The following is a 16,272-nucleotide window of genomic DNA, read 5'->3' on the forward strand; positions in this document are numbered from 1 at the left end:
TGGTTTTTGTGTTCTCAGGTCATGAAAATGATGGGACTGAACAATGCGGTGCACTGGGTGGCCTGGTTCATCACAGGCTTCGTTCAGCTGTCCATCTCTGTCACGGCTCTGACGGCCATCTTGAAGTATGGCAGGGTGCTGTACCACAGTGACCCCTTCATCATCTGGCTCTTCCTCACTATCTACGCCGTCGCAACCATCATGTTCTGGTGAGGACTGCTACCAGCACCACTCTCTCTTCTGCTCTGAATGAATAAAATAAAGTATATTTCATCTGTGGCCCTTCAGTGATGTAAAGGACCATACCGGTAGTATGACATGTTTAGCTTATTGACCAATGACCATGGTCCACCGTTAAGGATGGGACGATAATCGTTATTATCGTCTATTGTCATAAATAAAACGCTCACAATAATCGTATCGCGGAGATTTTAATTTATTGTGAAATTGTCCTCTGTCATACACTAGAAGGAATTCGCTTTTGTTGAGCTGCAAATTCACCACTTAAACCCTCTATACTTGATAAAATGTCACGTTGTAAGCTTGTAGATCTGCTGTTTTAACCATTTTGATAATCACGATAATTGTTGTTGCTATAATTGAGACATGTAGTTTTCATATCGTCCCATCCCTAATATTACTGCTACTGTTTGGTCTTTGAGGAAGCCAATGATTTCCATTAATTTCAGTACGATATGAAAAAATAAACTTGAGATAGGTAAATCCAGGACAAAAACCTTTAAACCTTTAAAATACCGTAATGATAAAAAAGGAACGGTTTTGGACATACAAGGTTTCCACCAGACAACAACACTATATAGCAACATGATTAAAAAAAAATTATGTGAATCCAAAATAGGATTTTTTCCAAAAACGTAGGTTAGGATTTAGAAGGCGTTTTTATAATGGGCCTCAGGTCTAAATGGGTTAAGCCCTGCTGGCCTACGATGGAGCCCCATCTGATCCTTTCTGATTGATTGATTTAATACTTTATTAACAGTTTGCAAAGACAAACACAGGGAAGTACAGTTCAATACAAGGTCTGTTAATTAAGAGGATTTTAAACCCAAGAAAGCACTATGGCTTGTTTCCATTGGGGTCCTTTGTACTCAATTCATCGACATTCTCCCGTGTCTCCCCTACACTGTGCCCTTTCTAGCGTCTGTCGGTCCCAATAAAGTGAGATAGCAATGTGTGTCCTTAGAGATAGTCTGGCAGTTAAGTATGACTTGTTTCTCTGCAGCAACATAATACCCGTTCCTGGCTAATTAAATGCCGCTACAGCCACACTCTTGTGTGCGTTTCTTACCATGACCTCCCCCTCAACTTTTCTTTCTCTCTTTATGTTTCAATAAAAAGAGACACTGAAGAGAATGGAACACCCACTCTTCTTTGAATTAAAAACAAAGAGGAAAAAAAATGGTTAAATGAAACAAGATTTATATCCTGTTGTTTTCAGTTTCCTGGTGTCAGTGATTTACTCTAAAGCAAAACTGGCGTCAGCCTGCGGGGGAATTATCTACTTCCTGAGCTACGTCCCTTACATGTACGTAGCCATCAGAGAGGAGGTGGCACATGACAAGATCACTGCCTTCGAGAAGTGCATCGCTGTAAGATCTTTTTGCCTTCTATCTCATCACTGTTTTGATGTTTCATTTAAAACCTCCTCAGGGAAAAGCTCACCCGCCTTCTGATATCTCCTTGCTTTCCCCTATCTCTTCCAGTCACTGATGTCCACCACAGCCTTTGGCCTGGGGTCCAAATACTTTGCCTTGTATGAGGTGGCTGGGGTGGGCATCCAGTGGCGCACCATCAACCAGTCACCTGTAGAGGGCGATGACTTTAACCTGGGGCTGTCCATGATGATGCTCATTATCGATGCCAGTATTTATGGAGTGCTCACCTGGTACATAGAGGCTGTGCATCCAGGTGAGTGGTGTCTTCAGAATTGTCATTTGTCGTTGTTCAATTTGTGGTTTATTCATTTTTTTAAATTCCTTAATCTCCTGTCTCTCCCACAGGCATGTATGGGCTACCCCGCCCCTGGTACTTCCCCCTGCAGAAGTCCTATTGGCTGGGCAGTGGGCGGGTGGAGACGTGGGATTGGCCGTGGTGTGGAGGCGGAGCTGCCAGGCTGAGTGTGATGGAGGAGGACCAGGCGTGTGCCATGGAACACAGACGTTCAGGTAGTGAGAAATGATGGTTTGGACTGAGCTCAGGACAAAAAGTTAACCATGACACTTGCCTCCAGAATTACACAAGTTGTAATCCCAGCAGAGCCTACAGGACTTCCTACTGTGCCATTTTCCCGGTGACGTTCCTCTCTATATGAAACTGTGAAAACAAATAAATGTCCTTTTATTTATCTCTCCACGGACAGAGCAACTGTCCGTGGAGAGGTTAATAAAACTGTGAAAAGGACATTTATTGTGAAAAGGACATTTATTGTGTGCTGGCTGTTTTCTCAGTTTCATGATATTGTTGAGCCTGGCTGTGCACCTTGAGACTTTTGTTAAATCTGGAGTGTTACGGGCATTTAGTCTTCTAGAGTCTCTGGAGCCTCTTTTTCCATAACTAGCCACATCAGGCTAATTATGGGAGTTACCTCTGAGCTTTTAGCCTCTTTGAGTAATAACATGGCTCGCTGACCTCGGCTGTCCACCTTTTCTAAATGGTACTGTATATAGGGCCTTTCTCCAAAGTGGTTTACAATGTGCATTACATTCAGACTTTCACACACCCATTCACACACCGAGGCAGAGGCAACCATGTAAGGCACCAACCTGCTCATCAGGAACAGTTGGTGGTTAAGTGCCTTTTCAAGGACACTTCGACACAAAACCAGGAGGAGCCATGGATCAAACTTTCTGATTCCAAGATGGCTGCTCTACCTCCTGAGCCAGTGCCGTGGAACTATTTGATCAGAATTAGGTATATTCTCCATACATATACTAGGAACTTGACTTGGTTTACTTGGGCACAGTATTCATACAGTACATCGACACACACGTTGATTATTTACAGACAGACACTATATACTTACATAAATGCAAACTGCTGCTGTTGAGATCAGTATTACGGTCAGCAGATCTCCCCCATTCCTCCATCTAATATCTAACAACACCAGTGTTTCCCGAATGGTGTGCAGCATGTGCACACATTATTATTCCAATATATTATACCAAAAATTATGAATTCTTTTTTATAGTTCTTTGTGCGCACTCATTTCACAATACAGAGGCAAAAGAATACACCCACACACTGCCGAACTGCACGGTACAGGAGCACATTTATTGAAGAAGAAGCGACGTTTCGGTCACTGATGACCTTCTTCAGGCATCAGAATGCCTGAAGAAGGTCATGTGCGGGCGTATTCTTGTATTATTGATGTGCACTTGTTTGCCTACGCACCTGCTCTTAAACTTTTATTCTAGGTGTGCGAAAGTTTTCCGATTTGATTTGAACCACTTTCAACCTGGCATCCCTATTTTAGGCATGTCATTATAGGCAGAGGGCCCTATTTTGGGCGCCTTTTACAAGCTCACAACGTGTCGATAGAGTAGATCGGCTAGTTGAACTGTTTTAAAATGTTTTTAAAAATAGTAAAAAATGGCTAATAAGTTTAGGGATAAGGGGTAAGGCGACGCCCAAGATTGGGCCTAGAATGTTTCTCCCCCACAAAAATAGCAGATATACAAAATCACTGCACATTGTAATACAATGGGCATTTAACACATTGGGTGCCGGGATTTTTTAATAACAACTTACCGTGGGTGCCAGCATTCTCCCCATTGACTGCGCTTTGCTGTTTAAAACTCTAGACTCCACGACGAGCAAATCCACGTAAAAAAAAGCATCCGTTCACGTAGCGCGAGGACCCTGTCTACATCCTGGAACGATAACATTTCACTCGCGAGTTACAACGGGGGGGGGATCGCGCATGACCGGTTTTCCCCACCGGAAACAGATTCGGAGATACAGACGTTTTAAAGAAGGAAATAGACAGGAAGCGGATGGGGAGCCATGTTTTTTTTCCCGGTGATCCATTTGGCCTATCCTTCTCAGGATCACAATGGGTACTCCCAGAGCTGCTCCAGCCCCTCCCGTGTGGAAAAAAAACGAAAAAAACAAAAAGACAGCAAAACCGTTTCAATACGGTTTTGGCACTCCGCGTAACTATTTGCACCTTTTGCAAAACCGTTTATATACGGTTTTGGCACCCCATGTGTTAATATAGCAGCAGACAGGTCCGGCTTAATGCACAGGCTTTAGGGGCTGCAGAAGTGCTCCTTAACGGCAGGCCAAAAAGAAAGAAAGACCGGACTATTGCATTTAAAGGTGCTGAAAAACTGTCCGAGGGGGTGCCGAAATAGCGCTGTATTGGTCGGCAGCACCGCTCACACCTCGCCGATGAAGTGAACATTTTCAGCAGCAAATGTCTAATAATGATGATGCGTGTACCTTTCTCTTCTTTGCCCCCACACAGAGGAAATGCGTGGCATTGAGGAGGAGCCCAGCCATCTGCCTCTGGTGGTGTGCATAGACAAACTGACCAAAGTATACAAGACTGGCAACAAGCTGGCCCTCAACAATCTCAGCCTCAACCTTCACGAGAATCAAGTGGTGTCTTTCCTAGGACACAACGGGGCTGGCAAGACCACTACCATGTGAGGGACAGAAATGTGTGCATGTTTCTCCGTACTGTATGTGTGAGCTTGTGTGGCATAGTACTTTGGTTCTCAAAGTGGGGTCCGGGGACCTCCAGGGGTCCTTGGGGTGGATACCAGGGGGTCCCCAGCTAAATTAGTTAATAAAGCGTCATCAATTATTTTAACGCCTTTATCCATATTTTATACTTTGGCTATTCAAAAATAGCAGATCTACAAGCTTGGTGCCGCGCTACGAGCGTGTAGATCTGCTATTTTTGAAAAAATCTTGAAAATGTGTGCAAATCTTTCAATCTTTTTTTTTTAAAAGGCGAACATTTTTAACACTAATCTTTGCTTCTGGGGGTCCCTGGCACAACATATTTTGAGAACCACTGGCATAGTAGACCCACCTGAATATCAGAAGCCTGAAGGGGGGTCCCCTTTGGCTGAGCAGTAGATGTTCGTTTTCCTGCGAGGGAGACCCAGGCTAGAATCCATTTGGTTACCCTGGGGGCTCGTCCAACATTGGGTTTCTCAGTGGAGACTGGAGTGGAGAGTGGATCCAAAGTGGGTGGATGTGGCAGAGTAGGCCAGCCTAATATCTTCCTTTGCCAAGGAGGGATTCCCCTTTGGATGAGCAATGGATATTTGGTTTCCTTTGTATTTTTGTCTTCATTAAATTGAACTGAACTGTCATCAACAGTTAGGAAATCGGAGAGGGAGACAGTGTAGAGGAAGCACGGGAGAGACAAGGCTCTGACAGCATGTGATCCTGGCAGGATAAGGAGTGGTTCCAGAGATGGGTATCTGAGCCAATCACTGGGCACGCAGACAAAGCCTTCTAGTAATGTAGCCAATCATTTGGCAGTGGCTCAGCAGACCCCGCTTTTGAAAGATCTGAGGATGTTTTTATGTTGGTGAAATGCAAGCGACATGCATAGCTCCTGAGTATTGGTGCTGGTACTGTACTTCAGTAGATATACAGTACCACAGATTCAGCACGGTGAGCTTGTGCAATGTGTTGGGAAGCAGCTCAGTTTGGAAATAATTTAAGAAAGATTATAATTCTCACTGTCATAGTAATAACAATATTGCTATAATATATTATACAGCATAATAGTCATTGTGTGTGTGTGTGTGTGTGTGTGTGTGTGTGTGTGTGTGTGTGTGTGTGTGTGTGTGTGTGTGTGTGTGTGTGTGTGTGTGTGTGTGTGTGTGTGTGTGTGTGTGTGTGTGTGTGTGTGTGTGTGTGTGCGCTCGCGGTTGGTTGGTTAGTTAGTTATTTTATTGACACAAATGTATAGAACATTGGGTCCAAACAATAATCGAAAACCCATTAATAAACCCATTGAGAAATGTTTTTTAAACATACATACAGTATGTCGCCTGAGTAGGAGACCAAGCTGGTAGATCGGCAACATTACCACTCATGGCTACAATGATGCAGGCTTTACTCAAGATATGCATATCACTGTAGCCCAATGTAAAAGCAATTCCCCCACTGCAGTAAGCTGAAGAAATGTAAAAAAGATTTAGGCTAAAGCTCACATTGGCATGTCAGCACATCATTGCTGATGTGTAGTCAATAGTCATTGTTCAAGATACATGCATATCACGACTGAGCTGACGCAGCTACACCAATCACAGCTCACCTCGCACTCCTAAGCTCACTTCAGCTCGTTCGCACATCATTGCTGCTTCGTTCACAAACTGCACAGCTAGTAACTTGCTATTCATAGCAACAGATTGCCATTATTAGACCCTGTCTTGTTTTATTACATCAGTCGGCTAATTTAATTCACATGGTGTCCCAGTTCTAAATTAGTCTCAGATTAGACCAGCTAGAATGAAAGACGGCAGTATTCTGGATTCCCAGCAGCAGAGTTAAGCACCACTCACTTAGTTGAAAGTACCTTGTCATTTCTTTACATGCCCATAATGTTGTTGTGCTGTTCACTTACTCAGAATAGTACTGAATGCATTAATAACCAGTGGTGTAAAGTAACTAAGTAAATTTACTACTTTTACTTAAGTAAAAAATGTGAGTACTTCTTCCACCACTGTTAATAATGAAAGCAATGTTTTTTTTTTGTTCAAAAATGAACAAAAAAAAAACATTGCTTTCATCATCACTGACTTTCTCTCCTGTCCCTGGCCTGTCATAGGTCAATTTTGACAGGTCTGTTCCCGCCCACCTCTGGCTCTGCGACTATATATGGTCACGACATCCGCACAGACATGGAGCGTATCCGTCAGAACCTGGGCATGTGTCCGCAGCACAATGTGCTCTTTGACAAGCTCACTGTGGAGGAGCACCTGTGGTTCTACTCCAGACTGAAAGGCATGGCTGAAGAGGACATACGCAAGGAGATGGACAAGTGAGTGTACTACAGTACAATACTACAGTATCTAGTTTTATACTATCAGAATGATATTAAAGGGACACTCACAATTTTCAACATCTCTATCTCTATATCGTCGTCAGGCAGAAACGTGTATCTGCACATTGGGCAAAAGTAGTGGATAATAGCCTATCTACAAGCTCAGAACACGTCGCGATCTAACACTTTGTGAGGTTGTGGTTCTCACAAAGCGTCCAAAATGGGTTTTTTATCAATTTTCCCTTATTTTCAGCTTTCCACCTGATCATATATTTGTTGTAGAAGCCCTTCTTTTAGCTACATTGACATTAAGCACTGGTACATTGACATTGAGTACATTGCATCGATTTGACGTCTTTTCATGGCTCGCGAATGTGCAAAAATCTATATTTGGATGTCCCATCTTCTGTGGGACCCTGCACCATCGAGCAATATTTATCCATAGTTTTGCTCTAGGATAGAACCATTTTAGCACTGTATACGATTTGTCTTTGCTGTTTGCACCTCTGAGACAATGGTGGACTTGGCCACACCCCTAAATAACCATTATGTGAAAATAGTCGATCTATACAAGCACAATGCGTCACTGTGTGCCGGAATGGCCGAAGGCGAGGGATTATGTTTTTGCTCCTGTGAGTCTGTTCGTCAGTCCGTCTGTCAGTTCGTCCGTCCGTCCGTCTGTTCATCTGCCTGCCTGATTGGCCTGTTATAGCGCCACCATGAGTCATGATTTTTTGCTACCACGCCTACAGTTTCTGTCCAAACCTAATGCAAATTGGTACACATTATGTCATGTGATCAGGTACACATTATGTCATGTGATCAAGACATATTCCATTCTGAATATATTTTTTTTAAATAAATTTATAATGTGTTTTCTTTGCTTAATGTTTTGAGTGAAGCACATTGAATTGCCTCGTTGTTGAAATGTGATATACAAATACATTTGCCTTGCTTTGCCTGGCATCCAGGATGATCGAGGACCTGGAGCTGTCCAACAAGCGCCACAGCTTGGTGCAGACTCTGTCCGGGGGAATGAAGAGGAAGCTGTCAGTGGCCATAGCCTTTGTCGGGGGGTCCAGAGCAGTCATCCTGGATGAGCCCACAGCCGGAGTTGACCCTTACGCTCGCAGGGCCATCTGGGACCTCATCCTAAAGTACAAACAGGGTGAGCTGGAGGGGCTGGACGTGCCCAGAATGTGTCCTTGTTTTACTCTCCTCTAGTAACTGTTTAAAAACAAAAGTTTGTGCTAAATAGGGTCCTGTTTGGAGTCAAAGATACAGTTGTAGAAGAAAGACAAAGTGGGGTGGAATTTTAGCCATTGTGTTTAGGGTGATTGCACTACTATATGCCTAGCATATTTTATATTTACACAAAGACCTGAGGCTGATTCTACAAGTGCCTTCTAAGTCAGTAGTTCACAATTTATTATTGTTATTCAAAGTTATTCAACATTTTTCAAACACTTTCAATTTTTTTTTTTAAATGTTCCAAAATAGCAGATGTACAAGCTTGCAGCGCGGCACGAAGTGACGCGCTGTGAGCTTGTATATCTGCTATTTTTGAATAGCCAACGCTAAAATCTAAAATGACAGATGCTTTCCTGGTTTTAATGGGTCAATGTAACACGTGTGTGTGTGTGTGTGTGTGTGTGTGTGTGTGTGTGTGTGTGTGTGTGTGTGTGTGTGTGTGTGTGTGTGTGTGTGTGTGTGTGTGTGTGTGTGTGTGTGTGTGTGTGTGTGTGTGTGTGTGTGTGCGGTTGGTTGGTTGGTTGGTTGGTTGGTTGGTTGGTTGGTTATTTTATTGACACAAATGTATAGAACATTGGGTCCAAACAATAATCGAAAACCCATTAGTAGAGAGGTTCTCATTTTAGAGGTTGGCTGTACGTTTGACCACAGCCTAGAAGAAGCCTTTATAACTAAGATGGTGAAATATCAACTGCTAGAGCAGACCATGTTGCAACTGGGCTACAACTGTAAACTTTTAGTTTTCATATTTGGCAGCCTGGGCCATGTTCATAAGCTCGTTGTTAGAGGCCTTCAGATGGCTGGTCTCACAAAGAGAAGAGCCAAACAGCTAGCAAAATATTGCTCAGTGTCAGCTATCATTGGCAGTCGCGCTGTTTGGAGACGGCGCTGCTATCTGTACCCTTAAGCTGTATACTACCTGTTTGGCCCTACGTGTGTGTATAACTGTAACTGTGATTGCCTTTGTCGGCACGTATGCCATAGTAACCCACAGTGTGAAATTGCACTACCAGTATTTTTATCCTTTAGACCTTGTATTTATGTGGACATAAATAAATAATTTAAATGTGTGTGTGTGTGTGTGTGTGTGTGTGTGTGTGTGTGTGTGTGTGTGTGTGTGTGTGTGTGTGTGTGTGTGTGTGCGTGTGCGCTTGTGTCTACTGTTTTTCAGGCCGTACCATTCTCCTGTCCACCCACCACATGGATGAAGCTGACCTGTTAGGAGATCGTATAGCCATCATCTCCCATGGAAAACTGAAATGCTGCGGCTCACCGCTTTTCCTCAAGAGCACCTATGGAGATGGATACAAACTCACTCTGGTCAAAAAACAGAGTGAAGGCAGTGAAGGCAGAGGTGTGTGTGTGCGTGTACATGCCTGCATGCGTGTGTGTGTGTGTGTGTGTGTACTTTACATGTGCATAATATTTTATACATGCATTTGTAAATTATGTGTTTATTTTTCTTTTTATAGGATGCTCATTAGCTATTGCATAAGCAGCAGCTAATTCTCCCTGGGGCCCACACATAATAAAGCCCTACATTTGTGGGCCTTTATTTGTGTGTCGTTGTGCATGTGCATGTGCATGTGCATGTGCATGTGCATGTGCATGTGCATGTGCATGTGCATGTGCATGTGCATGTGCATGTGCATGTGCATGTGCATGTGCATGTGCGTGTGCGTGTGCGTTTCTCTCCTGTTTTCTCAAGCTGAGCAGTTGCCTCAAAACTCTCCTCAATTTGTCTCCACGTTTTTGCCTTTGAGCCATTTATTTGGCACTGTTGGGTTGTTGTTTTTCTCCCCAAGTCTCTAACTCCCCTCTCTCATTCCCACTTCTCTTCCCTTGTCATTGTCCTCTCCTCCCTCCCTCCATTCATCATGCCCACGGTGCCTGGCGGGCCCTCAGACCAGGGCACGGAGCTGCAGCCTCCCTCCTCGCTCTCTCCGTCCTCCTCGCTCTCTCCCTGCTCAGAGGCACGGGTCACACAGTTCATCCGGCAGTTTGTAGCGTCCTGTCTGCTGGTGTCCCACTCTAACACGGAGCTGTCCTACGTGCTCCCCTCGGAGGCGGTCAAGAAGGGCTGCTTCGAGAGGCTCTTTCAGGTAACGGAGTAGTACACCGTTTCAGGTAGTCTGTGTAGGGTCTAGGTTAATTAGCATTATTGGTAACACTTGTGAAGGAAGTAAGGAAGAGGCCCAATTTCTTTCCAATATGGCTGCTGTGCATATAGCCTATTGTGTCCTACTTCCGTTTTGTGGTCACTCTTCCATCATGGATAGTATGTCCATAATATCTATCAGTACTCATTCTTGGTCTAGGCCTCTATTGATTAGTAAAGGTGGCTTGTGATTGGTACAAGCCTATGTTGATTTGTATGGGCCTGTGCTTTATAATGGTTTGCCCGTTGCTCGGTTATTCTATGTTAATGTGCTGTTGTGTCTGCCCACGTAGGCCCTAGAGCAGAGCTTGGACAGCCTGGCCCTGACCAGCTTTGGCGTGATGGACACTACGCTGGAGGAGGTCTTCCTCAAAGTCTCTGAGGAGGACCAGTCTCTGGATAACAGTGATGCTGGTGAGACGCCCCCAACACACACACACAAGCCCTAACTCTCTGACACTCATGTCTGTCTGCAGCTCAATTTAGGTAGATCTGATTTATTGTCTCCGCCGGAGGCGGAGAGTATGTTTTCGCTTCGTCCCGCTGTGTGTTCACCTCCCTCCTAGCCAAGCTAACATTGGTCAAGCTCCACGTGACACGTGTCAATATGTTGACACCAATGCCTTTGATTGGCTAGAGGGACGCATGACGAAATAAAATCCTATAAATAGGTGTGTCACTTCAAAAAACTTTTTTTTGAAGTGAGGTAAGACAGGATCAATCAGTCTTGATTGGAACAGTACCTTCCAGTACAAATCACCCGTCCGTGCGTGTGTGTGTCCCTCTGAGAACACCTAACATTGGTCAAGCAAAGGCGCAGAAGGCCAAAGCTAAGAAAGCATACTCATCTACAACAGTAACACAGAAGAGGACTATAGAGTTGAATTGATCCCACAACAAGGCCGAAGTCTTAATACTGTAACAATTGGCCACCTTGATCAAATACATTATGTAGCACTAGAGAAAACTGACATAGATCAAACACACCAATCAACTGCTGAAACTGTTCAAGACAATGAAGATGAAGAAGACAGACAAGCATTTGAACAAACCAGTCAATTACGACGACTCCCATATGACACATTGCTTCAAGGAGAACATTTTTTAGATGCAGACACTACATATTCAGTCGCCCCTGCAGAACACCAAAAACCACGCGCATTCTACCAAGACGACCCGTTCTACCAAGACGACCCGTGCTATTAAAATAGCACGGGTCTGCTGGCGGAGACTTGTGCTCCGAGGAGCACATTTTCTTGTTAGAAATTGGTTTGAACCCTCAGCACACCCTCCCCTCTGCCACATCCATAAGGTTTTGTGGGGGCTCATAAATTAGTCATGACACACAATCAGAATAGATTTCTGCTGGATGTGCATTGTCTGAGTTAGTGCTGACGTTGAACTTGTTTTTTAACAAGTTCTTCATCTTTGCTCCCAGTTAAAATGCTAATGAGCTCTCTCTCTCTTTCTTTCTCCCTGTCTCTCCTCTCTCTCTCTCCCTCTCTTCCTCTCTCTCTCTTTCTCTCTCTCTCTCCCCCCATCTTTTTATCTCTCTCTCTTTCTCTCTCACTCCAGGATCAGATATGAAGGATTCCCCGGGTTCGACAGGGAAGCCCACTGTGGTGACAGAGCCAGGGGTTGTCGGGTCCCCACAGGGCGGTGAAACCGCACCACCAGCAGCGGTGCCCCAGGGACGTGAGAGACCAGAGGTGGAGCTCAGTAACCTGGTGATGTGCTCCAGATTGAGCCAGAGCCAGTCGTCACTGAAATCCTCCTCGTCCATTGGGTCGGTGAGAGGTGACGAGGGAGGACTCTACGCCGACTTCTATGGAGACTACTGTCCACTCTTTGAGAATGGGCTGGATACCGACAATGCTAGCCTGAGAGGTGAGAGACAGAATGACACAGAGAGAGAGAGAGAGAGAGAGAGAGAGAGAGAGAGAGAGAGAGAGAGGGAGACAGACAGACAGAGACAGACAGACAGACAGACAGAGATATGGCAGTGCCGTCTCAGCTGGCTGTTGACTTTTAAATAATTGTCTCTTAAGAGCATTACTGTGATGATTAAGACAAGTGACACGTTGCAATTTCTGTATGTTGTCTATTTTTCATTCTCACACTGCCATTCTCACAATAAAGTGTCATTTTACATTTATTACACTTTTGCTTATTAGGCTGAGGCGCTTACACAGCGATTACAACCAATCAGTAATGCACTTTCTGCACAGTATGTTGCTGACTGTGTACACCATTCCATCGTGTAAGCATTCCATGGCTCAAATGTTACAACAACAAACATTTTCAATTCAAATAAATTAATAAATACATCTGTTGAGTGATAGAAACACAAGCAACAAAGTCTCTGTTTTTCTAACGTTTTGGCTGTCAGTATTCATAATAATTATTGATACAGCAGTAATAATGGTTCTACTGGTGTATTCTTATTGAGGCTCCATTCAAATCTCTTTTCACTCCTCCAGGTGATGCAGAGAACCCCTCATCCACGGAGCCTGGGGTGCTGGAAGGTCAGGGCAGCTTTAAGCTGGAGGGCTGGTGGCTGAAACTGCGTCAGTTCCACGGCCTCATCGTCAAAAGATACCACTGTGCCAAGAGGAACACCAAAGGCCTCTTTTCTCAAATCCTCCTGCCCGCCTTCTTCGTCTGCGTGGCCATGACTGTAGCTCTGTCTGTACCTGCGATAGGTAAGAGGCCAGTGTGAAGATATTATAAGAAAACTCAAGTCCAAAAGTCCCGCTAGCAGCTTCTAGTCTGTGCTGATTCTTACACCTAATTGGAATTGGCTGAAGCATGGCGCTAGAGGAAAAGCCATGAGGTCATCAAAATCAATAGGATCAAGAGTCTGCCTATTAGATTATGAAATATTTTGTTCAGCAGGTTTCATGGCAACCTGCCCATTAGATTTTGAGATATTGTGTGTGCAAGTGGATATTTTAGCCTAATGGTGCTGCATCTTACACCTAACTTGATAATTGGCTGATGGTTGGCACTAGAGGGAAAGCCAAGCAGTCACCAAAATAAGTATGGGACAGCCTCTGGGGTTCATGAAGCAACAAAGAAAATGATATGGCAATCCAGCTAGTAGTTTTTTTGATATGTTGTTTGGGACTAAATTGATGAACAGACCGACCAACTGACAAACCGACAGCCATCCTTAGAGCCCTGGTGGACCTGCAACTTTTATCCTCTTCTGTTCTGCAGGAGATCTGCCACCGCTGATCTTGTCCCCATCTCAATATCATAACTACACCCAGCCTAGAGGCAACTTTATTCCCTACGCCAATGAGGACAGACCGCAGTACAGGTCTGATGCCCCGAAAAACAAATGTATTTGATGTAAAAACAGATGTATCACTTATGTATGAATTGTCTTTGTTTAACTGTGAATATCTATGAGTATCTTATGGTACTTTGGTTCTGTCAGGAGTAAAGTTTCTCCAGATGCCAGTCCTCAGAAGATCATCAACACCTTGCGTCTACCTTCAGGCGTGGGCGCCACCTGTGTCCTCAAGACTCCCTTCAACAGCACACTGGACCAGCTGGCACAGACCCTTAATCCCAACGCCAACAACTCCAAGACCCTCGCTGCCCGATACTTTGACTCCATGTGTCTGGACTCGTTCACACAGGGGGTGCCCCTCAACAACTTTGTACCCCCACCCCCCTCCCCAGCTCCCTCGGACGACCCAGACCCACGCTTTGAGGATGGGGTGTGGAACTTCACAGCCGCCCCCCCTACCACCATTCACGGTGAGTCTGCCAGTCGCTGTCTGTCAAGTCAAAAGTCATATTTATTTGTACAGCGTAGTTCATGCACAGGGAAACATGATGTACTTAATAGAAAATACATACACAAATATGTACAGAATATTCAAAAATATTGTACATATTGTTCAGTTTGAAACGGTAGGGATTGGTAAGTAGAGTCTGACAGTCTGCTGTTACACCTAACATAGCCTCGATCTCCAGGCTTTTATTGTTTAGTTTTGCTAAAAAATAAAAGCCTGGCCCAGCGCGTCGGTGTACTCGGTATGAGGAAGTGTTTCATTTCCCAACCAACCAGAGTGCAGTGGGCGTCGCTCGTAATGTTGTGTTAACGGGGCGGGGTTGACGGACAGATCGGTGAACCAATGCAATCTCTCGCCGGCTCTATACACCCGCCCCTCTATACACGAAATCAGGAGCGTTGGGGCAGTCTACACCTAACATAAATACAGACAATGAAGACAATAGACCGTTTGCTAAGCTTAATCACGATTCATGTCAGTATAATCAGTATTATTGTCATCACCTGGGCGGGTGAGCTGTGTATTTTCCCTTATATGGGAAAATGACTTATATGGTATGAATGGGAGTGTGTCGTGGTCAATGGCGGTTAGCAATGGTTGCTAACGTGGGGTGGGGCTTAGCGAACTGTCTATACAATGACAATTAGTATTTTAACTCCTTTTATATCTTAAAGATCTGTGTTCTTCACACCACATACACATGTGTTAAAGAGAGATCAAACAATGTTTTGGTCTTCAGATCTTCATCAGGTAAATCCCTTTTTGACAATGAGAAGCCATTTTATGTACAGAGTGGTTGGCTCCCCACACAGGTAACCGATTAATTAACCTGCCGATCAGAGTGCTGCGCTCACACAGATAATTGTATAAAATTTTACAGACAAATGACGGGCAAAGCAAGCGTTTGGGAAGCATGTTTGGATCCATTCTTTAAATGTGCGTTGACCAAGTGTTTTCTCCGATTTGTAACTCCTTGCATACACCCTTTCCTGTGCTCAGAGCCAGTGACGTCTCCACCCACCCTACCCCTGTCCATCCATGAGCCAGTCCGATGTACCTGCTCCATGCAGGGGTCGGGCTTCTCCTGTCCCAGTGGGGTCGGAGGACGGCCCCCTCTCATGAAGGTGGTAACGGGGGACATCCTCGTGGACATCACCGGCCGAAATGTCTCCGAGTACCTCCTCTTTACCTCAGACAGAGTGCGCTTGCACAGGTGGGACTTTTGTCATTTAAAAGATGTAATCTGTAAAAGAACACAGATGTCAGAATCTGAATTATATAGAGCACCGAAGTCTTGACGTCACTGCCAGTAGAGGGCGCTTTTCCGCAGGTTCGTGGCTTTACTTTTTGTATTGATATCCTCATTGGGGAATCTTAGATCGCTTTATATAAGAGCTGTGTTCCAAAAATAAACACACCACCCTGGCGATTTTACTCATATGGATATGAAGCATCGACTGAAGGTGTAAATGTACACATTTACCCAAAGAGTAACACAATATAAACACTAGAAACGAGTCAAACAACCCAAAGACTACATTTCCCATGAACGCGGCTGCTGTAGGGACAGTGAATTTCAGACCCGGAAGTAGTAGTTCTTAGGACTTTTAAGGCAGAATTCATTCCATTTTCGCCAGAAACAGGCTGTATCAAATATGAATTGAATAAATATCATAAACGATGCAGAGCCACCCTCCTGACAAAAACGCCAGGGTGGTGTGTTTATGTTTGGAACACAGTTCTTATATGACGTGATCTAAGATTCCCAAATGGGGATTTCAACACAAAAAATAAAGCCACGAACCTGTGAAACAGCGCCCTCTAGTGGCAGTGGACTTTGTTTTTGCTCCACTTGGTCGCCGCGCCTCCGACCAAGTGGAGCTTACTATGTAACCGTGCTTGGGTTGTGAGTGTGTGTGTGTGTGTGTGTGTGTGTGTGTGTGTGTGTGTGAGTCTGTGTGCATGCACTGCCTAGTAGAGGGCCAGAGGGCGCCAGAGTGCAGGAATTTAGACACAGCCTGCAAAAC

The 16,272-nt window shown here is 44.6% G+C and overlaps 1 protein-coding gene across 1 annotated transcript in view; it reads left to right on the forward strand.

Moving 5' to 3' along the window:
- Positions 1 to 16,272, forward strand: part of abca2 (ATP-binding cassette, sub-family A (ABC1), member 2) — a 107,010-nt gene that overhangs the window by 72,232 nt on the left and 18,506 nt on the right. The window contains exons 17-31 of the mRNA XM_080433892.1: positions 19 to 209; positions 1,460 to 1,610; positions 1,725 to 1,929; positions 2,022 to 2,186; positions 4,487 to 4,667; positions 6,815 to 7,027; positions 8,002 to 8,198; positions 9,453 to 9,635; positions 10,187 to 10,383; positions 10,733 to 10,853; positions 12,015 to 12,326; positions 12,920 to 13,141; positions 13,659 to 13,761; positions 13,882 to 14,207; positions 15,245 to 15,458. Coding sequence (XP_080290018.1) covers positions 19 to 209; positions 1,460 to 1,610; positions 1,725 to 1,929; positions 2,022 to 2,186; positions 4,487 to 4,667; positions 6,815 to 7,027; positions 8,002 to 8,198; positions 9,453 to 9,635; positions 10,187 to 10,383; positions 10,733 to 10,853; positions 12,015 to 12,326; positions 12,920 to 13,141; positions 13,659 to 13,761; positions 13,882 to 14,207; positions 15,245 to 15,458 — 2,981 coding nt within the window. The remainder of the gene's footprint in view (positions 1 to 18; positions 210 to 1,459; positions 1,611 to 1,724; positions 1,930 to 2,021; positions 2,187 to 4,486; positions 4,668 to 6,814; positions 7,028 to 8,001; positions 8,199 to 9,452; positions 9,636 to 10,186; positions 10,384 to 10,732; positions 10,854 to 12,014; positions 12,327 to 12,919; positions 13,142 to 13,658; positions 13,762 to 13,881; positions 14,208 to 15,244; positions 15,459 to 16,272) is intronic.

The sequence above is a fragment of the Gymnoscopelus braueri genome (genome assembly GCF_963280865.1).
Source record: "Gymnoscopelus braueri genome assembly, chromosome: 7".
NCBI classification, from domain to species: Eukaryota; Metazoa; Chordata; class Actinopteri; order Myctophiformes; family Myctophidae; genus Gymnoscopelus; species Gymnoscopelus braueri.